This window comes from Aquarana catesbeiana, linkage group LG10 (genome assembly GCF_042186555.1).
Source record: "Aquarana catesbeiana isolate 2022-GZ linkage group LG10, ASM4218655v1, whole genome shotgun sequence".
NCBI classification, from domain to species: domain Eukaryota; kingdom Metazoa; phylum Chordata; class Amphibia; order Anura; family Ranidae; genus Aquarana; species Aquarana catesbeiana.
In genome coordinates, this window is record NC_133333.1 from 16745417 (window position 1) to 16773282 (window position 27866).

Consider the following 27866-nt stretch of genomic DNA (forward strand, 5'->3'; position numbering starts at 1 on the left):
CCGTACTGCGCAGGCGCAGCGCCTGCGCAGTACGTACTACTGTCAGCCCCCGGAGATAGCCGAAGCTCAAACGCTTCAATCAGCTGTACACGGCGCTTGCGCCCTAGGTCCAGGTTCCTTCCCCACCATCCAAGTGGACCTAGAAGGAAAATCTAAAAGTGCCGAGCGCAGCGAGGCTGTGCCCGAAGCGTGGCGAGCGACCCTCTTACAGGCGCCGTGTACAGCTGATTTTCAGCTGTTCCGCTTCGGCTATTTCCGCCGGATCCTACTGCGCAGGCGCAGTAGAGGGGGGAACTTATCCGCCGAGCGGAACTTTCTAGGCAGAACACCGACACACAAGAACTCATTTCGTTGAGAACTGGCCAATCAAGTCCCTTATCTTTTGTGCAATATTCTTATAGTGCTCTTTGCGCATGTAACTTTTTTTTTTTTTCAAGGCATTTATGCATCATTGACAACATTTTATTTTGTAGGACGTTTTTCAATTATTAGGACAAGGTAAAACGGACACGGTTGGTGTGTCTTACTATATAGGTCACCGATCCGTGTTGTAAGCATATTTCTATATTGGTTGATGCTTAAAGCGTTTGTTACCCTGAAAAAACAAAACAAACAAAAAAAAGATCCTAAAACAGATCCTTTTCCCTTAAAGAGGAAGTAAACCCTGGTGGGTTTTACTTGCTCTTTATTTCCCTGCAAAGGTAAAGCATAATGGGCTACTATGCATCGCATAGTAGCCCATTATGTGTCACTTACCTGAAACCGAAGTCTGCAATGTCACCGCTGTCCCCACTGGCAGCGAGCGTCCATCTTTACCCCTCTTCCTTCTGGGGCCGCAAACTCCGGCTCTGTGTCTGGCCGGAGTCGCGTGATGTCACTTCCGCACATGCCAGTCACGGCATGACCCCTATTAGAAACGGCACAATCTGCATGCGCCGTGGTTATCGGCACACAGCTTTATTGTAAATGTCTCCTATACCGTGGAGGTTTAGGAGATATCTCCAGCACCTACAGATAAGTCTTAATATAGGCTTACCTGTAGGTAAAAATGGTTGTACAGGGTGTACAACCACTTTAAAGCGTGAATAACAGCACAGTGCTTGTGCTGTGTTATTCAGGCCCTTCTATCACTTAAAAAACCTGGCTAATCTTGCCTTGTTCTGCCCTCCCCCCTGTAAACTGACCACGGTTTATCATGGCTGCTGAGCCCTGACACAGTGGTCAGTTTACGTGCCTCCGTCATCTGCAGCTCTCCTCTCTGCTGCCCCCTGTCCTCTCTTCCCTCCCCTCCCTGCCTGTCAGCTCCGTTCACAGACAGTCTGTAAAGGTCATTACAGGAACTGTTGTAAGAGCAATATTATCCTGCAAGTCTCGTTCCTCTTCTAAATATCCTAGTCGTCTTGTTACTTCAAAGGTGATGCTACTTAGTAGGTCTATATTGAAAAAAGGGTTAAAGTAGATCTATATGCAAAACTTTTTTTTTTATATAGTATGGATAGAACAGGGGAGGGTTAACCCCATTCAGATTCTTTTTCGCCATCTGTGCCCATTTGTTGAGATTTCCCTTCACTTCCTGTCCCATAGCCAAACAGGAAGTGAGGACACGAAGGACATTCCCCAGGTCATCATAACTAGTGTTGCCATTGGAAGATTTCCCCTCTATTACTTTTCTGGGGACAACCCAAAATGTAGGATTTTATTTTACTTTCACTTTTAATGGTAAAAAAAAACAAATAGAGGGGGTTAATCTCCCTAATTGGGGGACACAGCAATGAAAACTGACAAGCATGCTAATCCTCCTGCACTCTCCAAAACTAAAAAGAAAAAAGTTTTGCCTTTTACTTTATGCTTTATGTGAACTGATGTGATCTTGTGTTCACCTCACTTCTCACTTTAATAAATCAGGCCCAATGAGTTACTGCCCTAGAAAACAGTATGCTCCTGGAACATTTGTAACTCCAGACCTGCATAATTGCAGACTGACTCGCTAGTGAGGCTGAAGGATCAGCGTGACAAGGAACTAACATCTTCAGAAGGGTTTGCATTGGCAGGGCACATATTGTATTTTTATTGCATGGCGGATAACTTTCATTCAAGTTCTTTGAGCCTTGTATCCTCTTTGAACTTTTGAGCTGATGTTGATTGGTCATTTGTCAGTAGAGATGAGCTCGGGCTTGTTTGGATGCTCCTCTTTTCAATTTGTTTTTATTAAGCAATGTTACACATTACATTGGAACAGTCATTAAAGCGGAGTTCCACCCAAAAATGGAACTTCCTCTTTAAGTACTCCTCGCCCCCTGACATGCCACAAATGGTATGTCATTTTTTGGGGGGGGGTACCTGGTTTCGAGTGGGACTTCCTGTCCCACTTCCTCCTTCCAGGCTTCTGACCGCCTAGGCGATTCCTCCCTCCCGGCAATGTTCTGGGACACGTCACAGGTCCCAGAACATTGCCTGGCCATTGACGGAGCGCAGCGCGGCTCGTACCGGGCTGTGAAGCCGCAGTCTGTCACAGCTGGGCACCCACACTTACAATGTCGGCACTGGTGTTTCATCACATATGGCGACCCATCACATTTGGCTACCCGCTGGAGTCCGTATGCGTGACGCCGCCATATGCGTTCCAACACTTATAAAACTTTTAACACTTTTTTAAAAGTGTTTAAAAAAAATAAAAATAAAGTGTTCAAAGTGTTTTTGTCACTTTTAACACTTTTAAAACGTAAAGTTTATTAAGTGTTGGAACGCATATGGCGGCGTCGCACATGTGCACTCCAGCGGGTAGCCAAATGTGATGGGTCGCCATATGTGACGAAACAGAGGAGGGGGGGAGAACGGAGGCTTCGGGCGGCCGCATCTCTGGACTGTGGGACAGGTAAGTGTCTGTTTATTAAAAGTCAGCAGTTACACTTTTTGTAGCTGCTGACTTTTAATAAACTAAAAAAACAGTGGAACTCCGCTTTAAGTCATCTTGTATGTTATACAATGGTGCTATAGATCAACAAGTGACTTTTAGCATATTTAAGCATACAAGATAGTCAGAACAGTTCTATACCATAAATCTTTTCCCCAGTTAAGGGTTTTTAGCTTTTATAAAACTTGAGGGGTAAAGAAAGAGAAGGGAACTAATGGGTGTAAAGAAACAGATGTAACAGAACATAGACACCATAAGATACCAAAACAAAAGAATTACAAGAGGCAAGATTCTATTGGACCTTCAAATTATGTGTCCCTTATCGGGAATATGCAAGACCAACATTTCCAGCTATTATTACATTTTTGTAGTGAGTCTGTACTATGTGCTAGTATCTGTTCATATCGGGCAGATTTTTTTGCACTTTTTTGAGAATTTCCAAAACAATTAGGGGCTATATTGGTTTTCCAGAGTGATGCTATAGTCATACGGGCTGCAGTGAGGATTTGGACAATTGGATAATGAAATTGTTTAGGAATTGTATCTAGCTTGTGATGTAGGAGAGCCATCTCCGGTGTTGGGGGGGTGTGAAGAAGCCTGTGACTTTAGAGATTTGGATGCTCCTCTTAACCCATGTGGCCGAGCACACCGGGAAGCTGTCACTTGCTCTTCTGCAGTTGGGGGCGGGTCTATGTGCAGATGCTGGGCAGGAAATGATTGGCCTATAACAGCTTCTCCAGACAGGCCTGGCCATGTGGATTCAGAAGAGCATCCGAACATGCCTGAGCTGATCGGAGATCTAGTGTCCTGGTCGGGAGCTATGTTCCTTTGTTTATGCTTGTACTGTCCAATTGATGTCGATCTCCTCCCATTTTTTATTTTATTTTTTTGTGACAGTAGTAGACCAGTAAATATTTGGAAACCAGTACACTAGGCATGGGTTGTACGGCCATGTTTGTGGGGGTTCAGGTCTTCTGTCTCTCTGGGATATGTTAGGACGGGTTTGATGACCTATTGTCTCTCCTTGATATAAGCAGCACAGGCAGTCCCATATTTATTTTACCTTTTTAGGTTTGCTGTGAGGCCTACCAGTTTGTCATGACCTGTATATAACGCAGACGTTCTAATGTGCTGGTACTTGGATATTGAAGTGGACCCTGTGCAAAAAAAATGATATTAAACAAACTGTAGTCACTATGAGGTTAATAAGAGGATTAGTGGGGAAGGTAGGATATTCCAGAAATCTGAACTGAGGGAAAGTGCAAGACTTCAAGGGTTTCCCTAAGACCTCATTTAGGGTGCACTGACACTAGCATTCTGAACTGTTGTCGAGCACGGTTCAGCCCCTTGGCCTAGTTTGTGTAGTGTGAGTGCTCCAAACCGTTCCGGGACCAGTTAATAGAACCGTGTCCGGGACCACTTGGAACAGCTGGTCCCGAGCGAGCGCGGTTCACTTCTGATGCATTACGGCCGGAGTGTAAAACTAAATTTTTTTTTGCGGGCCACATCCAGCATTGTGGTTGCCCTCAAAGGACCAGTTGTATCTGTTAGACTAGATGTCCAGAGCACCCCCCCCAACATAAGTAGTCAAGAGTGCACCCCCTTACCTTGTGCTGCTGCCAGGAAGAAGCTGGGGGCGAAGTTGGGAAGCAGAAAGTGCAGGGTCTGGAGGAGGACCAGAGGAGGGCTGGAGTCAGCTGAATGGAGAGACGAAGACAAAGGGGTGCTGCCGCTGCACAGGATCTCTAAGCAGATTTCTGTCGTCCTCTCTACTGCTGAGACAAGAGGGGTGCCGCAGATGCAGGAGAGGTGCGAGGGCCTCATGAAATTGCCTGGAGGGCTGGATTCGGCCCGCAGGCCTTGTGTATGACACATGTGTAGTACAGTTTGCTGCAGTGTGGGTGCAAATTGTGCTAGAGTAAAGTTCTCTTCAGAGAGAACTGTGTAATGAAATGGGGAATGCTGGTCTAGTTCGCAGGAAAGTATGCCCTGTTACCCTTTCCTACTTACTCTACCCTACCTTTCTCTACTCTGCCCTACCCTTCAGTACCTTTCTCTATTCTGCTCTGCCCTTCTCTACTTTGCCCTTCTCTACTCTGCCCTTCTCTACTCTGCCCTTCTCTACCCTGCCCTTCTCTACTCTGCCCTTCTCTACCCTGCCCTTCTCTACCCTGCCCTTCTCTACCCTGCCCTTCTCTACCCTGCCCTTCTCTACCCTGCCCTTCTCTACCCTGCCCTTCTCTACCCTGCCCTTCTCTACTCTGCCCTTCTCTACTCTGCCCTTCTCTACTCTGCCCTTCTCTACTCTGCCCTTCTCTACTCTGCCCTACCCTACCTTTCTCTGCCCTACCTTTCTCTACTCTGCTCTGCCCTGCCCTACCCTTCTCTACTCTGCTCTGCCCTGCCCTACCCTTCTCTACTCTGCTCTGCCCTGCCCTACCCTTCTCTACTCTGCTCTGCCCTGCCCTACCCTTCTCTACTCTGCTCTGCCCTACCCTTCTCTACTCTGCTCTGCCCTGCCCTGCCCTACCCTTCTCTACTCTGCTCTGCCCTGCCCTACCCTTCTCTACTCTGCTCTGCCCTGCCCTACCCTTCTCTACTCTGCTCTGCCCTGCCCTACCCTTCTCTACTCTGCTCTGCCCTGCCCTACCCTTCTCTACTCTGCTCTGCCCTGCCCTACCCTTCTCTACTCTGCTCTGCCCTGCCCTACCCTTCTCTACTCTGCTCTGCCCTGCCCTACCCTTCTCTACTCTGCTCTGCCCTGCCCTACCCTTCTCTACTCTGCTCTGCCCTGCCCTACCCTTCTCTACTCTGCTCTGCCCTGCCCTACCCTTCTCTACTCTGCTCTGCCCTGCCCTACCCTTCTCTACTCTGCTCTGCCCCTGCCCTTCTCTACTCTGCCCTTCTCTACCCTACCCTTCTCTACCCTATCCTTCTCTACCCTACCCTTCTCTACCCTATCCTTCTCTACCCTATCCTTCTCTGCCCTGCCCTTCTCTGCCCTGCCCTTCTCTACTCTGCCCTGCCCTTCTCTACTCTGCCCTGCCCTTCTCTACTCTACCCTACCTTTTTCTACTCTGCCCTTCTCTACCCTACCCTTCTCTACTCTGCCCTGCCCTTCTCTACCCTATCCTTCTCTACCCTATCCTTCTCTACCCCATCCTTCTCTGCCCTGCCCTTCTCTACTCTGCCCTGCCCTTCTCTACTCTGCCCTGCCCTTCTCTACTCTGCCCTGCCTTTTTTTACTCTGCCCTTCTCTACCCTACCCTTCTCTACTCTGCCCTACCTTTCCTTGCCCTTCTCTACCCTGCCCTTCTCTGCCCTGCCCTTCTCTACCCTACCACATCCTTTCCCAAGTACAAAGGCCTCTTCCTCCACGGCACCAAGAACAAAGGTCTTTCTAACCAGCCTCAAGTAGCCGCTCATTGGATTTGTGATTGGCTGTTCAGGCATTGTGCGCTGCATTGTGAGGGATTAAAGGAGTCGCACGATTTTCTATACCCAGAAGTCCCTATTTTTTTTTTTTGTTTCGTTTTTTTCGGGCAAAGCACATGTTCGCTTACAGTTCCTAAATGTGGTGGCTCATTTGTTTTATTTTTTGGATATTTTTAGCAAATACAGAAAACGCCTGTCCATCCTGCCAGAAATTCAGTGTCCCTGTCACCTCCTTTTAACTGCACAGAAGAATATTTTTCCTTTCTAGTTATTGTCTGTAAACGACCATTTTCTGTGTGCCCAGAATTTATAAAGCTTGCCAGAGATGTAAAATAAAGAGGGAGAGAAGAGTTCTGTGAGCTGATTGGAGGGACGGGAAACACCCCCTTCACACAGGAACAAAGCTGAGGCTGTCAATTACAGGCTGTGTGCTGGAGCTCCCTCCCCTGACACTTTTTCTCTTGGTGTCAGGAACACTTGCCAGAAGTGACTCTTGCTGGTAGCAGAGGAAGGAGGCAGCAGACAGAGAAGACACTTATTGCTCTGGACTGAGACAAGTACACACCATAGAGGGATGTGCTTTGCTCATATTTCACTTGAAGCTCTGGTGCAAATTCCCTTGCAAAGTGCAGCTGCCTGTTTTCCTTTAATAAATCAGCTCTGATGTATGCAGGTTAGACTGATGTTCATGGGGGGGGGGGGGGGGGGGGATGTTGAAGCTTATAGTGAATCTGTCATTAAAATACCTTTGGGAAAAGTGTTGATGGAAGCCGCCATTATGGTGACTCCTGGGAAACATAACCAAGCCCTGGTCCACTGAGCTTATTCACTATCCCTCCTGAGCCTCATACCTGGGGGGAAGCAGTGTTCAGGAATGGCAGCTTCCATCATATAGGAGAAGGATCCCTCTAACAGCACCGGTCTCATATTTCCAGAGTTTCTTGCGCTGCAAGTGTTTGAGACAGTACTGTGTACTCTGGTGGGGACACAGTAATGGGGTTTTGGTGGTGTGCTGTGATTGGTGGGGACAGTACTGGGGTTCTGGTGCTGTGATTGGTGGGGACAGTAATGGGGGTTCTGGTGCTGTGATTGGTGGGGACAGTAATGGGGTTCTGGTGTTGTGATCTGATTGGTGGGGACAGTACTGGGGTTCTGGTGGTGTAATCTGATTGGTGGGGACACAGTAATGGGGTTCTGGTGGTGTGCTCCGATTGGTGGAGACTGTACTGGGGTACTGGTGGTGTGCTGTGATTGGTGGGGACAGTACTGGGGTTCTGGAGCTGTGATTGGTGGGGACAGTACTGGGATTCTGGTGATGTGCTGTGATTGGTGGGGACAGTACTGGGGTTCTGGGGCTGTGATTGGTGGGGACAGTACTGGGGTTCTGGGGCTGTGATTGGTGGGGACAGTACTGGGGCTGTGATTGGTGGGGATAGTACTGGGGGTTCTGGTGCTGTGCTCTGATTGGTGGGGACAGAACTGGGTTTCTGGTGCTGTGATTGGTGGGGACAGTACTGGGGGTTCTGGGGCTGTGATTGGTGAGGACAGTACTGGGGTTCTGGTGCTGTGATTGGTGGGGACAGTACTGGGGTTCTGGTGCTGTGATTGGTGGGGACAGTACTGAGGTTCTGGTGCTGTGATTGGTGGGGACAGTACTGGGGTTCTGGTGCTGTGATTGGCGGGGACAGTACTGGGGGTTCTGGTGCTGTGATTGGTGGGGACAGTGCTGGGGTTCTGGTGCTGTGCTCTGATTGGTGGGGACAGTACTGGGGTTCTGGTGCTGTGATTGGTGGGGACAGTACTGGGGTTCTGGTGCTGTGATTGGTGGGGACAGTACTGAGGTTCTGGTGCTGTGATTGGTGGGGACAGTACTGGGGTTCTGGTGCTGTGATTGGCGGGGACAGTACTGGGGGTTCTGGTGCTGTGATTGGTGGGGACAGTGCTGGGGTTCTGGTGCTGTGCTCTGATTGGTGGGGACAGTACTGGGGTTCTGGTGCTGTGATTGGTGGGGACAGTACTGGGGTTCTGGTGCTGTGATTGGTGGGGACTGTACTGGGGGTTCTGGTGCTGTGATTGGTGGGGACAGTACTGGGGTTCTGGTGCTGTGCTGTGATTGGTGGGGACAGTACTGGGGTTTTGGTGGTGTGCTCTGATTGGTGGGGACAGTACTGGGGTTTTGGTGGTGTGCTCTGATTGGTGGGGACAGTACTGGGGTTTTGGTGGTGTGCTCTGATTGGTGGGGACAGTACTGAGGTTCTGGTGGTGTGCTGTGATTGGTGGGGACAGTACTGGGGGTTCTGGTGCTGTGATTGGTGGGGACAGTACTGGGGGTTCTGGTGCTGTGATTGGTGGGGACAGTACTGGGGTTCTGGTGCTGTGATTGGTGGGGACAGTACTGGGGGTTCTGGTGCTGTGATTGGTGGGGACAGTACTGGGGGTTCTGGTGCTGTGATTGGTGGGGACAGTACTGGGGGTTCTGGTGCTGTGATTGGTGGGGACAGTACTGGGGCTGATTGGTGGGGACAGTACTGGGGCTGATTGGTGGGGACAGTGCTGGGGCTGATTGGTGGGGACAGTGCTGGGGTTTTGGTGATGTGCTCTGATTGGTGGGGGTTCTGGTGCTGTGATTGGTGGGGACAGTACTGGGGTTCTGGGGCTGTGATTGGTGGGGACAGTACTGGGGTTCTGGTGCTGTGATTGGTGGGGACAGTACTGGGGTTCTGGTGCTGTGATTGGTGGGGACGGTACTGAGGTTCTGGTGGTGTGCTCTGATTGGTGGGGACAGTACTGGGGTGCTGTGATTGGTGGGGACAGTACTGGGGGTTCTGGTGCTGTGATTGGTGGGGACAGTACTGGGGTTCTGGTGCTGTGATTGGTGGGGACAGTACTGGGGTTCTGGTGCTGTGATTGGTGGGGACAGTACTGAGGTTCTGGGGGTGTGCTGTGATTGGTGGGGACAGTAATGGGGTGCTGTGATTGGTGGGGCAGTACTGGGGTTCTGGTGCTGTGATTGGTGGGGACAGTAATGGGGTTCTGGTGTTGTGATTGGTGGGGACAGTAATGGGGTTCTGGTGTTGTGATTGGTGGGGACAGTAATGGGGTTCTGGTGTTGTGATTGGTGGGGACAGTACTGGGGTTCTGGTGGTGTAATCTGATTGGTGGGGACACAGTAATGGGGTTCTGATCTAATTGGTGGGGACATTACCGGGTTCTGGTGGTGTAATCTGATTGGTGGGGACACAGTAATGGGGTTCTGGTGTTGTGCTCTGATTGGTGGGGACAGTATCGGGGTTCTGGTGGTGTGCTCCGATTGGTGGAGACTGTACTGGGGTACTGGTGGTGTGCTGTGATTGGTGGGGACAGTACTAGGGGTTCTGGAGCTGTGATTGGTGGGGACAGTACTGGGATTCTGGTGATGTGCTGTGATTGGTGGGGACAGTACTGGGGTTCTGGTGCTGTGATTGGTGGGGACAGTACTGGGGTTCTGGGGCTGTGATTGGTGGGGACAGTACTGGGGTTCTGGTGCTGTGATTGGTGGGGACAGTACTGGGGTTCTGGGGCTGTGATTGGTGGGGACAGTACTGGGGCTGTGATTGGTGGGGATAGTACTGGGGGTTCTGGTGCTGTGCTCTGATTGGTGGGGACAGAACTGGGTTTCTGGTGCTGTGATTGGTGGGGACAGTACTGGGGGTTCTGGGGCTGTGCTGTGATTGGTGGGGACAGTACTGGGTTTTTGGTGCTGATTGTTGGGGACAGTACTGGGGTTCTGGTGCTGTGATTGGTGGGGACAGTACTGGGGTTCTGGTGCTGTGATTGGTGGGGACAGTACTGGGGTTCTGGTGCTGTGATTGGTGGGGACAGTACTGGGGTTCTGGTGCTGTGATTGGTGGGGACAGTACTGGGGGTTCTGGTGTTGTGATTGGTGGGGACAGTACTGGGGCTGTGATTGGTGGGGATAGTACTGGGGGTTCTGGTGCTGTGCTCTGATTGGTGGGGACAGAACTGGGTTTCTGGTGCTGTGATTGGTGGAGACAGTACTGGGTTTTTGGTGCTGATTGTTGGGGACAGTACTGGGGTTCTGGTGCTGTGATTGGTGGGGACAGTACTGGGGTTCTGGTGCTGTGATTGGTGGGGACAGTACTGGGGTTCTGGTGCTGTGATTGGTGGGGACAGTACTGGGGTTCTGGTGCTGTGATTGGTGGGGACAGTACTGGGGGTTCTGGTGCTGTGATTGGTGGGGACAGTACTGGGGTTCTGGTGCTGTGCTGTGATTGGTGGGGACAGTACTGGGTTTTTTGGTGCTGATTGGTGGGGATAGTACTGGGGTTTTGGTGGTGTGCTCTGATTGGTGGGGACAGTACTGGGGTTTTGGTGGTGTGCTCTGATTGGTGGGGACAGTACTGGGGTTTTGGTGGTGTGCTCTGATTGGTGGGGACAGTACTGAGGTTCTGGTGGTGTGCTCTGATTGGTGGGGACAGTACTGAGGTTCTGGTGGTGTGCTCTGATTGGTGGGGACAGTACTGAGGTTCTGGTGGTGTGCTGTGATTGGTGGGGACAGTACTGGGGTTCTGGTGGTGTGCTGTGATTGGTGGGGACAGTACTGGGGGTTCTGGTGCTGTGATTGGTGGGGACAGTACTGAGGTTCTGGTGCTGTGATTGGTGGGGACAGTACTGGGGGTTCTGGTGCTGTGATTGGTGGGGACAGTACTGGGGGTTCTGGTGCTGTGATTGGTGGGGACAGTACTGGGGTTCTGGTGGTGTGCTGTGATTGGTGGGGACAGTACTGGGGTTCTGGTGCTGTGATTGGTGGGGACAGTACTGGGGGTTCTGGTGCTGTGATTGGTGGGGACAGTACTGGGGGTTCTGGTGCTGTGATTGGTGGGGACAGTACTGGGGGTTCTGGTGCTGTGATTGGTGGGGACAGTACTGGGGTTCTGGTGGTGTGCTGTGATTGGTGGGGACAGTACTGGGGGTTCTGGTGCTGTGATTGGTGGGGACAGTACTGGGGTTCTGGTGGTGTGATTGGTGGGGACAGTACTGGGGTTCTGGTGCTGTGATTGGTGGGGACAGTACTGGGGTTCTGGTGGTGTGCTGTGATTGGTGGGGACAGTACTGGGGTTCTGGTGCTGTGATTGGTGGGGACAGTACTGGGGTTCTGGTGCACCATTGTTTGTGTTGGGGGGGGGGTAGGATGGGGGTGCACCATTGTTTGTGTTGGGGGGGGTAGGATGGGGGTGCACCATTGTTTGTGTTGGGGGGGGTAGGATGGGGGTGCACCATTGTTTGTGTTGGGGGGGGTAGGATGGGGGTGCACCATTGTCTGTGTTGGGGGGGGGTAGGATGGGGGTGCACCATTGTCTGTGTTGGGGGGGGGTAGGATGGGGGTGCACCATTGTTTGTGTTGGGGGGGGTAGGATGGGGGTGCACCATTGTCTGTGTTGGGGGGGGTAGGATGGGGGTGCACCATTGTTTGTGTTGGGGGGGGTAGGATGGGGGTGCACCATTGTTTGTGTTGGGGGGGTAGGATGTGGGTGCACCATTGTCTGTGTTGGGGGGTAGGATGGGGGTGCACCATTGTCTGTGTTGGGGGGTAGGATGGGGGTGCACCATTGTCTGTGTTGGGGGGTAGGATGGGGGTGCACCATTGTCTGTGTTGGGGGGGTTAGGATGGGGGTGCACCATTGTCTGTGTTGGGGGGGTTAGGATGGGGGTGCACCATTGTCTGTGTTGGGGGGGTTAGGATGGGGGTGCACCATTGTCTGTGTTGGGGGGGTAGGATGGGGGTGCACCATTGTTTGTGTTGGGGGGGGGTAGGGTGTGGGTGCACCATTGTCTGTGTTGGGGGGTAGGATGGGGGTGCACCATTGTCTGTGTTGGGGGGGTGGGATAGGGGTGCACCATTGTCTGTGTTGGGGGGTAGGATGGGGGTGCACCATTGTCTGTGTTGGGGGGGTAGGATGGGGGTGCACCATTGTCTGTGTTGGGGGGGTTAGGATGTGGGTGCACCATTGTCTGTGTTGGGGGGTAGGATGGGGGTGTTGGGGGGTTGCAGCATCCCTGTATGGAGCTTCTATTGCTACAACAGTGGTGACGTGCCACGCACAGGCCTTGCTGGGACTTGTAGTTCCTCCCCTCCTCCAGGCCCCGCATCTCTCTGAACTCCCCCATGGTTGCGCCTTGCGCTGCTTTCTCAGCTGCTTCAACCGGAGTCCCTGGACCGGGCCGCAGCCAATCAGCGCTCCCCCTCGGCCCCGCCGCTCAGCCAATAGCGCGCGTCCCTCTCCCGTTCCCGCTGTGCCGCGCCAGCCAATCAGCGGCTTGTTGCTAAGGCGTTGGCGCGGCTTGGGGCAGTACTGGGGCGGCCTCCCTCCCCCCTCCTCCTCCCGCAGTTGGACACGTCCGCCGAATCGCCTCAGAGACGGGCGGGTGACTCAGCAGAATCAAACATGTCTCTGTCAGTTAGAAGCAGAGCCTCCGCCTCCTCCTCCTCACCGCCCACACAGCCCAGCCGTCAGCGCACAGCGGCGAGGAGGGAGCTCCGCCACTAAACATGGCCGCACGGACCCTCATCTAGGGAGCCGAGGAGGGGGGGACACATTACATACCAGGGGGGGGGGACAAGGAATTCTCTTTCTTTTTTTTTTCCCGCCCGGAAACTCCGTGAACGCGCACAGCGGAAGCGCGCCCCCGGATCTGCTTACGTTACTATAAATGGTTTGAAGCGGTGGGAGGCCCCCCCGTGTCCCGCTCTTATATAGACTCCGGGGCGCGCTTACCTCGGGAGGGGGGGGGGACGGGAAAAAAAAAAAAATAGAGGGGCCGATTATTGTCTGCGGCACGCCCACTCCTCCGCTTCCTCCTCCTCCACTCCCCCCCCCCCGGTAGAGTTGGTACATCCCAGGGTGTGGAGCCTCAGACCTGGGAGAGCCCAGAGTTCAGAGCCGGGGGGGGGGGAGAGAAAAGAAGATCGGATCGTCCGCAGCCCGGGACCGAGGTGGGAGGGGGGAATAAATCATCATCCTCCCCCTTCCCGGTGAGCCGCACTTGGCACGTCCCAGGGTGTGGGAGCGTCAGAGCTGGGAGAGGCCAGAGTTCACCTCGGAGAAGGGGGGAGAAGAAGAGTCGTGTGCGGATCCTCCATAGCCGGGACGGGGCAGAGTTCACCGTCTCCCCCCCTCCCTCTCTCCTCTGATTCCCCGGCCTGTCATCCCTCCTGCGCTGGGTGTGTGCGGCTCTCCGGGCCTGCAGGGATCTCTCTCTCTCTCCAGCGGCTGGGACGTGACCTTCCATGACCCGCGTTCACCTTGATCCGGCTCCGGGGGCTCAGGAGCGGGCCCCGCGCCCTGTCTACCCGCCAGGTAGCAGCATGCTGCCCCAAAGATAAGGCCCGGCCCCCGGCCTATCTCCTGCATTGTGGTGTAACAGGGTTCATCCTCCTCTTCCTCCTCCTCCACCAGGACTCAATGACTGGATCATCACACCCTATAAATATCCCCTCCACCCCCCAAGGGCTACAGGCAGCCGGCATGGCCAGAGACCCACTTTAATGTTTTCTACACCCGCAGTTTTCTATAAGCGGCCCCCCTCCCCCCCTTCTCCTCCGAGATCCTGGACATTTATTTTATTACCCCGGACTGGTTCACTTCCTGCACTGGAGATGATGGATCTGTGACCGGCGGCGGCCTCTCGCCTTTCTTTTTTTAAAAAAAAAAAAAAAAAACATTTTATTCTTTGTAATCTGCTTGTTTTTTTTTTTTTGCTTTATTTTTTATTATATTTTTTTGTTCTCACTGACTACCTACAAAGACTTTTTTGGTGCGTCTCGCAAAAATTAAAAAAAAAGATATTATCGATGGTGATTACATCCAGCTCTGAAGAGGCTCCCCCTCAGAGAATGCTGACGGCGTTACAGACGGAGTGGGTCAATAAGGATCCCGTGTGTTACCTGCCTCCGTCCCACTGCAACAAGAAGCCTTCCAGAAGTTGGTATACGTTCCTGAGAAACAAACCCTAATGCCTAGTATAGTGCTAAGCAGCGTTACCGAGCCTCTGTGGTATACAACACTTTGCAATATTTTGTTTTCTTCGGTGGTTGCATGCTACATCAGTGGTTGTGTCATTGCATCCGATCATTCTGTGCCCCGTGACGCCCGGCTTTGCCTGTCTGCTGGGGTTACTGCAGCTTTTATAGGCGCGCAGTTGTGCAGCGGAGGGCACCGGGTGTCTGGGCATCATGGTCATCATGGCACTGGCTGTTTGAGCATTATGGTACCACTTGTCTGGGCATCCTGACACTGGTTGTCTGGGCTTTATGGTTATCATAGCACTGGATTTTTGAGCTTTATGGTAGCGTTAGTCTGGGCACCCCTGGTAGCGTTAGTCTGGGCACCCCTGGTAGCGTTAGTCTGGGCACCCCTGGTAGCGTTAGTCTGGGCACCCCTGGTAGCGTTAGTCTGGGCACCCCTGGTAGCGTTAGTCTGGGCACCCCTGGTAGCGTTAGTCTGGGCACCCCTGGTAGCGTTAGTCTGGGCACCCCTGGTAGCGTTAGTCTGGGCACCCCTGGTAGCGTTATCCTGGAAATGGAGGAACCCCTTAGGGGTGGAACTTTAAAGGCACTGCCATAGCACAAATATAGTAAAAAAAAAAAAAGTGTATAATTTTTATTATATAAAGACAAAAAAGTACATAATGATTAAAAAATAGACACGTACAAATGGATGCATTATGGTTTACAAACGTTTGGCAGAATAGACATGATTCAGAAATCCTAAACCCTCCTGGGCACCCCTGGTAGCGTTATCCTGGGCACCCCTGGTAGCGTTATCCTGGGCACCCCTGGTAGCGTTATCCTGGGCACCCCTGGTAGCGTTATCCTGGGCACCCCTGGTAGCGTTATCCTGGGCATCATAGATATCTTTTTGATAAAGCTTAAGGTTTGATAAAATAGTCTACATCTACAAGGATCTTGTACTGTGGGGGGTCTGATTGTAAGTAATTTTTGACTGTTGTATTGACTGGATAATAATCTTGGTTACCATGGACCCCATTTTGGTGATAGTTAAACTATCTGTTGGGCATAGTGGGGGGAAATGACATGTGGAATTGTGTTGGTTCATTCGGGGTCACACTGTCCTTTTTTAAGATGTATGGCACATTTATAAAACAAAAAAAAAAAAAAAAAAAAACGTGCAGTTCTATTAAATCTGTGGTAGGTTGTCTGATCATCCTGGAACCAGTTGTCCGGGGTGTCATGGTCACCCTTGAAGCAGTTGTCTGGACATAATGGTTGTCCTGGAACCAGTTGTCTGGGCCTCCTGGTTCTCTTAATGGTGAATAAGGTTTGCTATTTAAGGGGTCTGCATCTATAAAGCTTTTGTCCTGTGAGGGGTTTAATTTGGATAATAATCTTGGTGACCATGGACCCCATTTTGGTGATGGGGAAACTGACCATAGAAACAAGGCCTTCATGTCCTGGGCGTAGTGGGGAAAAATAACAGTTTAATTTGTGTTGGTTCCATCGGGGTCACACTGTCCTTTAAAATGTAAAGCCCAGTTATAGCAAACATGCAGTCCTATTATCAAATCTGTAGTCAGTTGTTTGGGCATCATGGTACTACTTGCCTGGTTATCCTGGATCCAGATGTCCCGGGTGTCATGTTCTTCCTGTAACCAGTTGTCTGGGCCTCCAGGTTATCTTAATGATGAAGTGTGTGGTGCAAAAGGTTTGCTAAATAGTCTGCATCTATAAAGATTTTGTACTGTGAGGGAGCTGATTGAATAATAATCTTGGTGACCGTAGACCTCATTTTGGTGTTCTGAAAACTGCCTGTTGACCATAGACACAAGGCCTTCATTTCCTGGGTGTAGTGGGAAAATAACATTTGGATGTGTGTTGGTTCCTTAGGGGTCACACTGTCCCTTTTTTAAGATAGAAGGCCCAGTTATTAAAAAAAAAAAAAAAACATGCAGGTCTATTATCAAATCTGTGGTCAGTTGTCTGGTCATCCCGGAACCAATTGTTTTGGATGTCATGGTCACCTCTGAAGCAGTTGTCTTGACATAATGGTCGTCCTGGAACCAGGTGTTTGGGCCTCCTGGTTATCTTAATAATGAAGTGTATGTTACATAAGGTTTGCTATATAAAAGATCTGCATCTATAAGAATCTTGTACTGTGAAGGGGCTGATTGGACAATCTTGATGACCATAGACCTAATTTCGGTGATTGGAAAACTGTTGACCATAGTAAAAAGGCCTTCATGTCCTGGGTGTAGTGGGAAAATAACAGATGGGTTTGTGTTGGTTCCTTTTGGGGTCACACCGTCCTTTTAAGATGTAAGGCCCAGTTATAGAAAACATGCAGTTCTATTATCAAATCTGTAGTCTGTTGTTTGGGCATCATGGTACTACTTGTCTGGTCATCCTGGAACTGGTTGTTTGGGGTGTCCTGATTACACTGGTAGCAGTTGTCTGGACTTCATGGTTGTCCTGGAACCAGTTGTCTGGGCCTCCTGGTTATCTTAATGATGGAATGTATGGTGCATAAGGTTTGCTCAATAAAAAGTCTGCATCTATAAGGATTTTGTACTGAGGTGTCCATTTGTAATCTATTTTTGATCGTTGTGTTGATTAGATGATATTCTTGGTGACCATAGACTTAATTTTGGTGATCGGAAAACTGCCAGTTGATCATAGCAACAAGGCCTTCATGTCCTGGGCGTAGTGTGGAAATGATGGTTGGATTTGTGTTGGTTCCTCCAGGGTCACGCTGTCCTTTTTTGAAGAAAACATGCAGTTCTATTATCAGATCTGTAGTTGGTTGTCTGGGCATCATGGTACTACTTGTCGGGTCACCCTGGAACCAGTTGTATGGGCCTCTTGGTTATCTGACGAAAAGTGTACAGTTTAGAAGGTTTGCTAAATAAGTCTGCATCAAGGATTTTTGTACTGTGAGGGATCTGATTTGTATTTAATAACTATTGCCTGTTGTATTGATTGGTTGACAATCTTGGTGACCATGGACTTCATTTTGGTGATTGGAAAGGGTTATGTTGACCATAGCAACAAGGCCTTCCTTTCCGGAGCATAGTGGGGAAATGACAATTGTGTTTGGTACCTTTTTGGGGGGTCTCCCCATCCTTTTATTGGAAGGGGCTGGTTAAAGAAAACCTGTAGGTCTGTAATCGAACCTGTAATCGGTCATTTGGGCATCATGGCACTGTTTGGATGGGCGACCTGGTTATCTTTTAATGATGAAGTGTATATTGCATAAGGTTTGCTAGATAAAAACTGGGCCTACCATGATTTTGTACTGTGAGGGGTCTGATTGCATTCCATCTTTTTTGTTCTATTGATTGGGTAATTGTTTTGGTGACTAGAGTCCACATTCTGATGCCTGAAAAAAGTCTGACCATCGCAACAAGGCTTTCATTTCCTGAGCGTACTGCAGAAATGACAGCTGGAATTGTGTTGGTTACTTCGGGGTCACACCGTCCTTTAAGAAGGCCCAGTAATAGAAAATTTGTAGTGTTGTCTTTTGGACAGTTTTTGTGAAATAATGTTAGGGCTTTTGTCTCTAATTTGTTTTTATAGTCTGTTTTTGCAAGTTTGAATGCTTTCAGGTTGGTTAAGCTTGCATTTAGATTTCTGCAGAAAATATGTTTAATAGTCAACCTAACATAGTCAGTCAGCAGCTCTCTGCCTTGTGGAGGGGGTGGGGGCAGTGGCTCGCTGACAGGCAGATCCGGTCCAGGCATGTGGGCGGATCCCGACTCCATTGTCGCAATCCTGCTTGAGCCTGAACCCGCCTCTGTGACGTCAGCAGACGGCAAACTTCAGCCTGCTGTCTGCTGAAAATGGATCACAGGTGTGCAGAATTTGTAACCCAAAAAAATAAAAATGTATCCTGTTCCTTTTTAAAGCATGTTGTACAGTGCTTGTGCTGTGTAATTTGGCCCCCTGTATCACCTGGCTGATCTTGCCTGGTTCTTCCCTCCCCCCTGTGAACTGACCACTGTTTTATAATGGCTGCTGAGCCCTGTCACTGTGGTCAGTTTACGTGCCGTCATCCACAGCTATGCTCTTCCTCCCCTCCCTACCTGCCTGTCGGCTCCTATGTCTGTGGGCCGTCTTCTGCTGCTATTAGTAATAAAATAAATCTGAAACTGCCACTGCCAGCCCCCGACTGTTAATCGGCCATAACACTGTAAATATTTATGGAAAGTGAAGCCTCAAAATAGTTATTTCGAGAGCTTCAGGCTGATCACGTGACACCTGGCTGCACCTCCTCCCCCCCATCTAAAGGCTACAGCGAGAGGGACTGATCGGCAAGCACAGCTGTCACGTGACCTCCCTGACTGATGTCAGAGGTAGAGCTCAGCTCCTCCCACTGTTTCCCGTATGTTGAAGAGTGGCCGGGAGTCACGTGGTCGACCTGAAGATCTCTGAAAAAACTGTATTTAGGGGCTTCTTTTTCCGCAAATATTTACACCGTGTGTTATGGCTACATAAGAGGGGCTGGCAGTGGGGTTTTTTTTTTTTTAGAAGGGTTACATACACTTTAATTGCACTCCTATGATCCCCAGGAGAAGTACAGCCAAACAAGCATTTGCTACACTTCTCCTTTTAAGTATCAACATTGTAATTTTTGTAGTCCTGCTGTCCATAGCAAACTGATACTCCGATGATTTGTTTTCTCAGTACAGGTTACAGAGTGAAAGTTAGTTTTCATAGTTAAACGATTGACTGGGTTTCGAGGCTTTAAAAAAAAAAAAAAAAATATATATATATATATATATATATATATATATATATATATATATATATATATATATATATATATATATATATATATATATATATATATATATATATATTACACATACATATATGTGTATACATATATATATATATATTACACATACATATATGTGTATACATATATATATATGTGTGTGTGTGTGTGTATGTATATATATATATATATATATATAACACACACACTGATAGATGCATCTCATTCCTCTGAAATATCTGGATTAGAGACTTCCTGTCCTGATGACACTTTTTTTTTTTTTTTTTCTTTTCACCAGACAGGAAGTGGGGGAAGTTTTCTGCAACAAAGTAACAGACAACAAAAAGTTGAGAGGTTCTAGCATTCTTCTTCCTAATGCAAATAATTTCTACTGCTGTTTGTGTTTCTGTAGGAAAGTTTCCCTCACTCCTCTCTGGTTACAATGATTTACTCAAAGCAGAGAGTGCTAAATCTGGTGCAGCTGTGCCTTGTAGCCAATCAGCTTCAGATCCATGATTGGTTACTATGCAGAGCTGCACCAGATTTAGCACACTCCAGTTTTAGTAATTCAAACCCAATGTGTCACCAGAACAGGAAGTGAGGGCACATTTCTAATGAACTTATGGGTAGAAGTAAAACCTGACTGGAGTTCTCTGATCCTTCCAGACTCTATTCAAAACAATTGGCTATAGATGCTTTCAGAGGGATGCAGTGACCGAAGGCTGAGGACTGCCATGTGATTACTTCTTCTGTACACACGTGTTATGTTGTTTATCGGCTGTCTGCAGTGTTTTGTCATTGTACACTTTCAGCCAGTGAAATGAATTTTGTTTGAGTCAAATTGTTACTCAGAGCAGTCTATAAAAGGATAACATTTTTTGGAACTGGTTCACAGCTTGGAATGGCAGAGGGAAGAATGTTGCAATGCATGTGGTCACATGACCGCTGTGTGAGGTTATGGTAGCATGATGAGGCCTGGTGCAGAAAGGGCCGAGTATCAGTGATTTTATTTCACAGGCCACCATCTTTGTTTTGTGTGTCTAGAATGTGGATTGTTTTCTTGTAGCAGCCAGTTGATTTTTTTAATTTTTATTTTAATAAGGGGGTTTTGACAAATGTCGGTACCCAACTAGCTTTCCATTTTCTCAGTCACTCACTATATAATTCTGAAGCATTTCTCACACTTAAGAGTTTTGTAGCAGATAAAGATTTTATTGGCCCTCAAAACGCACAATCATCCCTTTTTAAAGTCTGAGAATAGGTACTGGGCACGGTTGATAATTGTGGTGAGGTGCCCATTGGCAACCATATTACAAGAGTTGTTCACGGTTGGAAACCTGTGTTTTGCCCAGTAGGCTAAATAAGTGTAACGTTTTAGGGCGGTTGTTCTGTATATGGGCTGTACTGTACATGTGTAGTAGGAGGCAGGCACATGTAAAATCAAAAAGATGTACAATCTGGAAGTTTTGGAAGTTTTACTGCAAATCTTTTCACAGAAAAAGTCTCTAAAAAATGTTAGTCACCAGTTCTAGTCTAGGGCATGCCATAAATCGGTGACATCCAAACTGCAATCCAGCCTTTGGGGTGCTGTGCCCCCCCCCCAACTGACGCCGGCGGGCGATGTGCCCCCCCCCCACTGACCACAGTCCGGCCCCCCTAAAGTCTGAAGGATAGTAAACTGGCCATTTTGTGTAGAAAGTTTGGAGACCCCAGCTAAAGATGATACTGCATGATACTGGACTGAATGGCCTTTGAATTCTGTTGATTTGTTGCTTGGGTACATTGGCTAACACAAGAGGAGACTTCATTCAACTGTTCCAAGACCTAATCTACACAAGAGGATAGGGCAGTTCCTTTAGGGCCTATTTACCCCATTAGGCGGGGGTTAAGGTGTGCATCATGCATGCTGCGACATGGTGGTCAGTGCATTGAGCAGAGCTTGTTTTTTTTTTTTTTCTCAATTTTTTTTTTAATTAAATGTTTCAGTCGATTTTATTTCTAGGCACAGATAACCTGCTACCCAAAAATGCAATGCGTCTTATTTTTAACCAACGCAGCACTGTTTGCTCCTCTCACCCTCTGGGTGCCCCCTTAGCAAGCTGGGTGTTATGAAGGCACCCATGCATGCATGCTCCTGAGCCGGGCTGTGTGCATCATTGCACATACAGCACCAGTAAGCCACACCCCTGCTTTGTAGCCACACACGACATCGGTAAGTTTACACCCCCGCTCTCTCCTCACAGGAGTTTGACTGCAGCAGGAGCCTGTGGCTCCCGCTGTCCCCTCTGAGACCAGGAAGTGAAGGGAGAGTGGTGACCGGAGCCAGATAAGTATTTAGGGATGGGGGTGGCTAGAACAGGTAGCAGGCTTTTTTTTTTCCTGACTTTGTACCCCCTTCACTTTCAGTTTAATTTTTTTTTTTTAACCTCTGGCCAACAGCATGTGAATTATCATGTGGGCTTTAATGCCCAGTCGAAGCACATGTGCGTCTATGGTGGTCTGAGGTTGTGTGATGAGTGAGCTCTCCCAGACCCATTCAGTCATGACTTCTGATTAGGATCCGGTGGGGTGGGTTCCTGATCAAATGACCACTCTGAGATCCAGCATAATAGAGAATCAGAGCCGCCTCCAAGGCATTCATTTCATGTAAATTGCTGCCGTGAAGGTTAAATGATGCATGCTACATTGTGTGCTGCTATGTTTTAACCTGTTGGTGCCAAACGCACACAAATATGCCACCTCTTGGCACCGCGCGGCCACATATTTGCATGGAATAGCGCTAATAGAGATGTACTGAGAGCGTGTGGGGTGCAAGCTTCCCGGAACAGTCACCGGTGGCTAACGGCAAGCACCGATCGGGAGGTTTTCGCTGGTCAGGATTCCGGGAGCGCGCACCAATTAGGTGACCGCCATACCGGCCACTCACGATGGCTAAAAGCCCCACCTCCTAGCATTCTAAAGCCCTTAAAAGGGTGGCGGGAGCTTGGCGCCAAGGGGTTATAAATAAAATACTGTACAAGTTTTTTTGTTTTGTTAAGCAGTTCTTGCTGAACTCGCTGAATTTCAAATTGTGTTGCCGCTGCAGTTGAAAAGGAGGTCAATCTACCGATCAACTTCTGCTCAGCCGCCTTGTTGGATAAAAGCGCCTCGATCAGCTTCAGCCAATGGCTGCATCACTGATCTGTGTATTCTGACATCTGGGGAGTCTCCCTGCTGTCGTAATACAATGGCCCATCCATCCACCTACCTAGAATGAGTGTCCCATGTATGGCCAGCTTTACTAAGAAATTTATCACAGTCCTTTTTTTCTAAAGCAGGGTAAAAAAAGTTTGGGGTGGTGACCTAATGCTTGAACCTCTTCCTGCGTGGGTGGCAGACAGATGCATCTCAGTGAAATGTGATAAAATGACCGGGCTACATGATACTTTGACTGGATTAACATGCCGCTGGCATGAGTCCCTTGAGGGGGAGCAAGAAGGTTAGTGTGTTAAACGTTCATGATGCAGATACATCTTTTTTTTTACCTCTCCTTTGACAGTTTTCATCCATGTAAGAACACTGGGTTGTCTATATAGTGGAGGAGTCTGCATGGCCACCTTCTATAGTTGTACTCTGTGGAAGGAGTGTGTGTATTTCTGGAAGGGGGAGGAGGGTGATCACCCAGCACACAGCTTGCCCATTGAAATGATCGGTCTCCAACAGAAATTGCTGCCACTTCCAAAATTTAGCAAGACCGCATTTCCTAATATTGAAGAAAGTAGCTGGTGACTGCTTGGAAGGGCCTCAACAATAAAGTTGGGACGGTTGGTCCCCAGATTGTTGCTTTCAACGATAAAATATTCGGTAAGATATGTGCGTCTAACATATTGAGCGCGTGTTATTTACTTATTTTCTTTCCCATCCTTGGTGTCCAAGACAGCTTCTGGGCATTGCAATCCACAATGGGATGTCAGAGCACAATACTTCACTCCAGTTACTCTATAGTATTCTGCAGCAGACTCAAAGCTGTCACTTAGTGGTTATAAAGGCAGAAGGTTTTTATTACCTCGACTCATTGTTTGCATTAAGGTAAAAAAGAAAAACTTTTAATGGCCCTCCCCCTGACCCCATTCCCCCCCCCCCCCCACCCCCCATATACTCACCTGAGCCCAATCTCGATCCATCGTTGTACAGGTCTGCTCCCCTCCCCTCTCCCCTAGTCTTGTGGGAGCCATTGGCTCCTGCTGTTAGTCGAGAACTGGGGGCAGGCTTGAGTTGGGCTGTGTCTAAATAGATGCAAACCACGCAACTCAGTGAGCACGCACGAGTGTCTCCATATGAAGAGGCTTGCTATGGTTGGCACTCAGCAGGGTGGAGGAGCCAGGAGTGCCATTGGGGGTGGGGGGACCCCAAAAGAAGATTGGGGCTGCTCTTTACCGTCACTTTGACGCTGATGTCCATGCTTTTTGTCACTTTAGTTTGTTTAGACCAGGGGGTCTTCAAACTACGGCCCTCCAGTTGTTCAGGAACTACAATTCCCATCATGCCTTGTCATGTCCGTGAATGTCAGAGTTTTATAACGCCTCATGGGATGTGTAGTTCCACGACAGCTGGAGGGCCATAGTCTTCAAGCTGATACAAACTATTTGGTTCACAAAATGCTGTATTGTCTCTAAGCACTGTTGGGGAGATTTACTAAAATGCATGCACACAAAATCTGGTGAAGCTGTGCATAATGACCAATCGACTGCCAATTTCAGCTTGTGCAGTTAAGCTTTGACAATAAAACCTAGAAGCTGATTGGTGCAGCTGTGCATAGTAACCAGATTCTGGGTACACCAGTTTTAGTAAATGTGTCCCCCCTTATGTACTGTATTGTAACTGCAGCTTCAATACAGTACACAGTGCTGGGTTCCGTCTAATAGACATAACTTCCCTTCTCATATCAGCAGTGCTCAGCCATTCATAGGCAGCTTTGTATTCTGTGAATGAATATAAAGCTTCCTCTGGCTGAATCTGAGAGCGTGGTGTCATCAGCCTGCCCCTCCCACTCATTCACAGAATACAAAGCTGCCTATGAATGGCTGTGCACCGCATCCGGAACCCAGCACTGTGTATTGTATGTAGTTGAAGTTACATGAAGTGCATACAGTGCTTAGAGACTGTGCAGCACTTATTGAAGCAAATAGTTTGTTTGGACCAGCTTGGTCCAAACAAACTATGTAAAGTGACATGAAACCAAGACATCAGCTTTAAGTGAGACTGTAGTATTCCTCTTCACTCCTCACCTGGAAGCTGCATGGAAGGGAAGGAGCTGGGCCAGCACAGAGTAATTATATGCTCCTAGAAGGGGAGTGGCTGCGCTAGGAATGGTCTTTTCTGGAGTAGTCGTATTTTCTGGCAGGTTCAGAGGTCTCTGTATGAATGGGCTGTTGGCCAACATGCTGTAGTTTAAATGAATGAATTCATGGATGGGTTTTTGTAAGAATCTGAACATATTACATTTTAAATCCAATATAATTCTGCAGTTTCATAAGAGATTTATATTGGCATTATGCGAAGATTGAGCTTCAACTCATGCCAGTGGGTCACCTGAAGTCTTTGTGCTGTTAAGTGAATTGCCAGACCTGTGATTTTGGGTGGACCGCGGTTGTCGGACTTCAGATGACCTCTGATCCCTACACACAGCTTACAGTGTTCAACTGAGGTAGAAAAATGAAATGAGGGCAAATACCGTTCCTTAACAGTGCAATTAGTCTAAGGACTGAATATTCAGATTTTTCTCTAAGGTCAGTCATAACTAGTTTTCTTTAAAGCATAACTCCAGACTGTCAGTTTTCCCACGTAGTGGGGTCCTCGTGCACTGCATGGGTTAAATGCTTGTATGTCTGGAAGTGGAGTAAGTACAAGTATCTCTTATTACATGATGCCTTGGCAGCAGGCGCTCTTCTTCGCTGTCCAGCACTCCAGAATGTGGGTGGTCCCTCAAATCCTCCTGTACAGTGCTGGAGTGCTTGTCCTGCATCCTGACGCGATGATGTCAGAGAGCTGCGACTTGCCAGACAGAGAAATGAAGTGGCTTCAGGGAATGGAAGCCTGCAGGAGTGAGGAAGAAGGTAAGTATTTGTACATATTCCTTTTCCCACTGGTCAAAGGAGCATTTAACTCGTGCAGGGAGGGGGAGAACTAAAAAAAAAAAAAAAAAAAAAACAGCCCGGAGTCAGGCTTTTAACAAACTCTAGAATAGTGTTTCACAACCGGGGTTCTATAGGACTCTAAGGTTCCTCCAGAGGATATGGACAGGGAGGATGGATGATTGGTGCTGTGGGGGTGCAATTATAGGAGTGATGCCCTGTGTGTCTCTCCCTGCAGCAGCTGAAAGACCGTTTCTCCCCCTCTCCCTTCAGGCTGCTTTAAGCTGCTGCAGGGGGAGACACAGGGCATCGTTCCTCTAGCAGCAAAACAAATACTCTTGCGCACTAATGTGTTAACCAGGCAATCCAAAGTTCAGAATAAATAGTGTCTTTAGGCCTTGCTGCCCTCCAGGATAGGGATATCCTAGCAGCCAAAAAAGAGAACAGAAAAGAGGGCGCAGCAGCCTTGTGCATTATTTTTTGATATATTTATTTGAAGAAAAAATATTAAACTACTCACAAAGATGGACAGAAAACCACATTGCAACAGTCTTTGGCTTGTGACAATCTGTCTACTGATGGCAGTCTCCAGATCCTGAAGAGAGGACGTGCGAACCACTTCTGACTGACGCGTTTCGAAGGTAATCCTTCTTCCTCAGAGCCTCTGGGGAAGAAGGTAATCCTTTGAAACGCGTCAGCCAGTAGTAGTTAGCAGTCTCCAGATCCTGAAGAGAGGACGTGCAATCAGTAGACGGATTGTCACAAGCCAAAGATTGTTGCAATGTGGTTTTCTTTCCATCTTTGTGAGTAGTTTTTAATTTTTTTTCTTCTTCTAATAAATCTATCAAAGGATAATGCACAAGGCTGGTGCGCCCTTTTTTTTTTTTTTTTTTTATCTTCTTTTCATTGTTCCTCTAATTGCACCCCCTGCTACACACAGATCATCCTGCAGGCACGCAGGGGTGGGATGTTCAGGATGAAGTGCTGGTGAAGGGGCCAAATTTAAATGCGTAATTTTATTGGCCCCCCTTTTTTTTTAATGACCAAACTGTGATTGGTACTTGGTAGTGTTCGTTCATAACTGAAGCATAGTAAACTGTGTTCAAGCACAGAACTTTAATATATCAATATAATTTTATATTTAGAATTCATCAGGAATTTTGTAAGTTATGTTATGTGTGAGTCTGATTTTAGTGTGCATTTCTAGTGAAAATATCAGTTTGATATTTTTAGGGGAGCCCCGTTTTTTTCTAACAGCAGCCCTGAGTGTGAAGTTATTCATTCCCATAGATCAGTGATGGCGAACCTTGACACCCCAGATGTTTTGGAACTACATTTCCCATGATGCTCAACTACATCGCTGCAGAGTGCATGAGCATCATGGGAAATGTAGTTCCAAAACACCTGGGGTGCCAAGGTTCACCATCACTGCCATAGATCCTCACAGATCACTAAACTTTAAGGCTGGTTTAGGGGGTTTCTAATAGCTTAGACTTTTTTCACTCAGGCAAATGTGTGTTCGTTTACATTTAGGTGCGTATGCAACAAGTTTTTAGTTTGGGTCTGCTTTTGCACTCTTAATTGCATGTTGGTGGATTTAGGCCTAGCTCACACGGGCATTTGCCCACATGAGGTTGCTCAGGTGTTTTGTGCATCCCTGGGCAGGCAGTCCCATTCATGTCAGTTGGAACGCAGTGGCTGCGTGGGCCCTCAACACACACACCACACACACACACACCACACACACCACACACACCACACACACCACACACACCACACACACCACACACACCACACACACCACACACACCACACACACCACACACACACCACACACCACACACCCACACACACACACACACCACACACACACACACCCACACCCACCCACACACCACACACACACCCACACCCACCCACACACCACACACACACACCACACACCACACACACACACCACACACACACACCACACACCACACACCACACACACACCACACACACACCACACACCACACACACACCCCACACACCACACACACCCCACACACCACACACACCACACACAACACACACACAACACACACACACACACTCTGTGCGTTTGGGATTGTGGACTCGCACAGCTGTCAAATTTGTAGTAGCGGCCCACGTGGGCGTATGTTTAAACGCTCCCATGTGAGCGAGGCCATAGACCAGGGGTCTTAAACTGGCGGCTCTCCAGCTGTTGCGAAACTACAAGTCCCAGGAGGCATTGCAAGGCTGACAGTTACAAGCATGACTCCTCCCACAGGCAGAGGGGACTTGTAGTTTCACAACAGCTGGAGGGCCGCTTGTTTGAGACCCCTGCCATAGACGGACACACTTTTACTTACATCTGACAACCCATAGAGAGTTGCATAGCACCAATTTTTTTCCTCCATCACAAGATATATGGTCACAGAAGCTGATTACAATACCTGTGCAGTGAATGTTATAAATTCTCCACAGTGCTTATAGCCGCAGAGGTGAATTTGTGTTTTTTCTCATTCAGAATTTGTGTGAATGATCCAGGTGCAGGTTCACTTTAAGGCCCAATATGGTTGCTTTGGTGGCACCGGGACAAGTTTGTCA

General features: G+C 48.6%; 1 protein-coding gene across 5 annotated transcripts in view; it reads left to right on the forward strand.

Annotated features, from left to right (window-relative positions):
- The window catches only part of LOC141110390 (dual specificity tyrosine-phosphorylation-regulated kinase 1B-like), a 130936-nt gene that overhangs the window by 44374 nt on the left and 58696 nt on the right, over positions 1–27866 (forward strand). The window contains exon 1 of one of the 5 annotated variants that reach the window (XM_073601713.1): positions 12992–14331. The exons of 3 other annotated variants lie outside the window; for them this stretch is intronic. In XM_073601713.1, the coding sequence (XP_073457814.1) occupies positions 14202–14331 (130 nt within the window). In that variant the 5' untranslated portion in view covers positions 12992–14201. Of the gene's footprint in view, positions 1–12991; positions 14404–27866 lie in introns of those variants that run through there. One more of the 5 variants, XM_073601716.1, reaches the window with a different exon arrangement.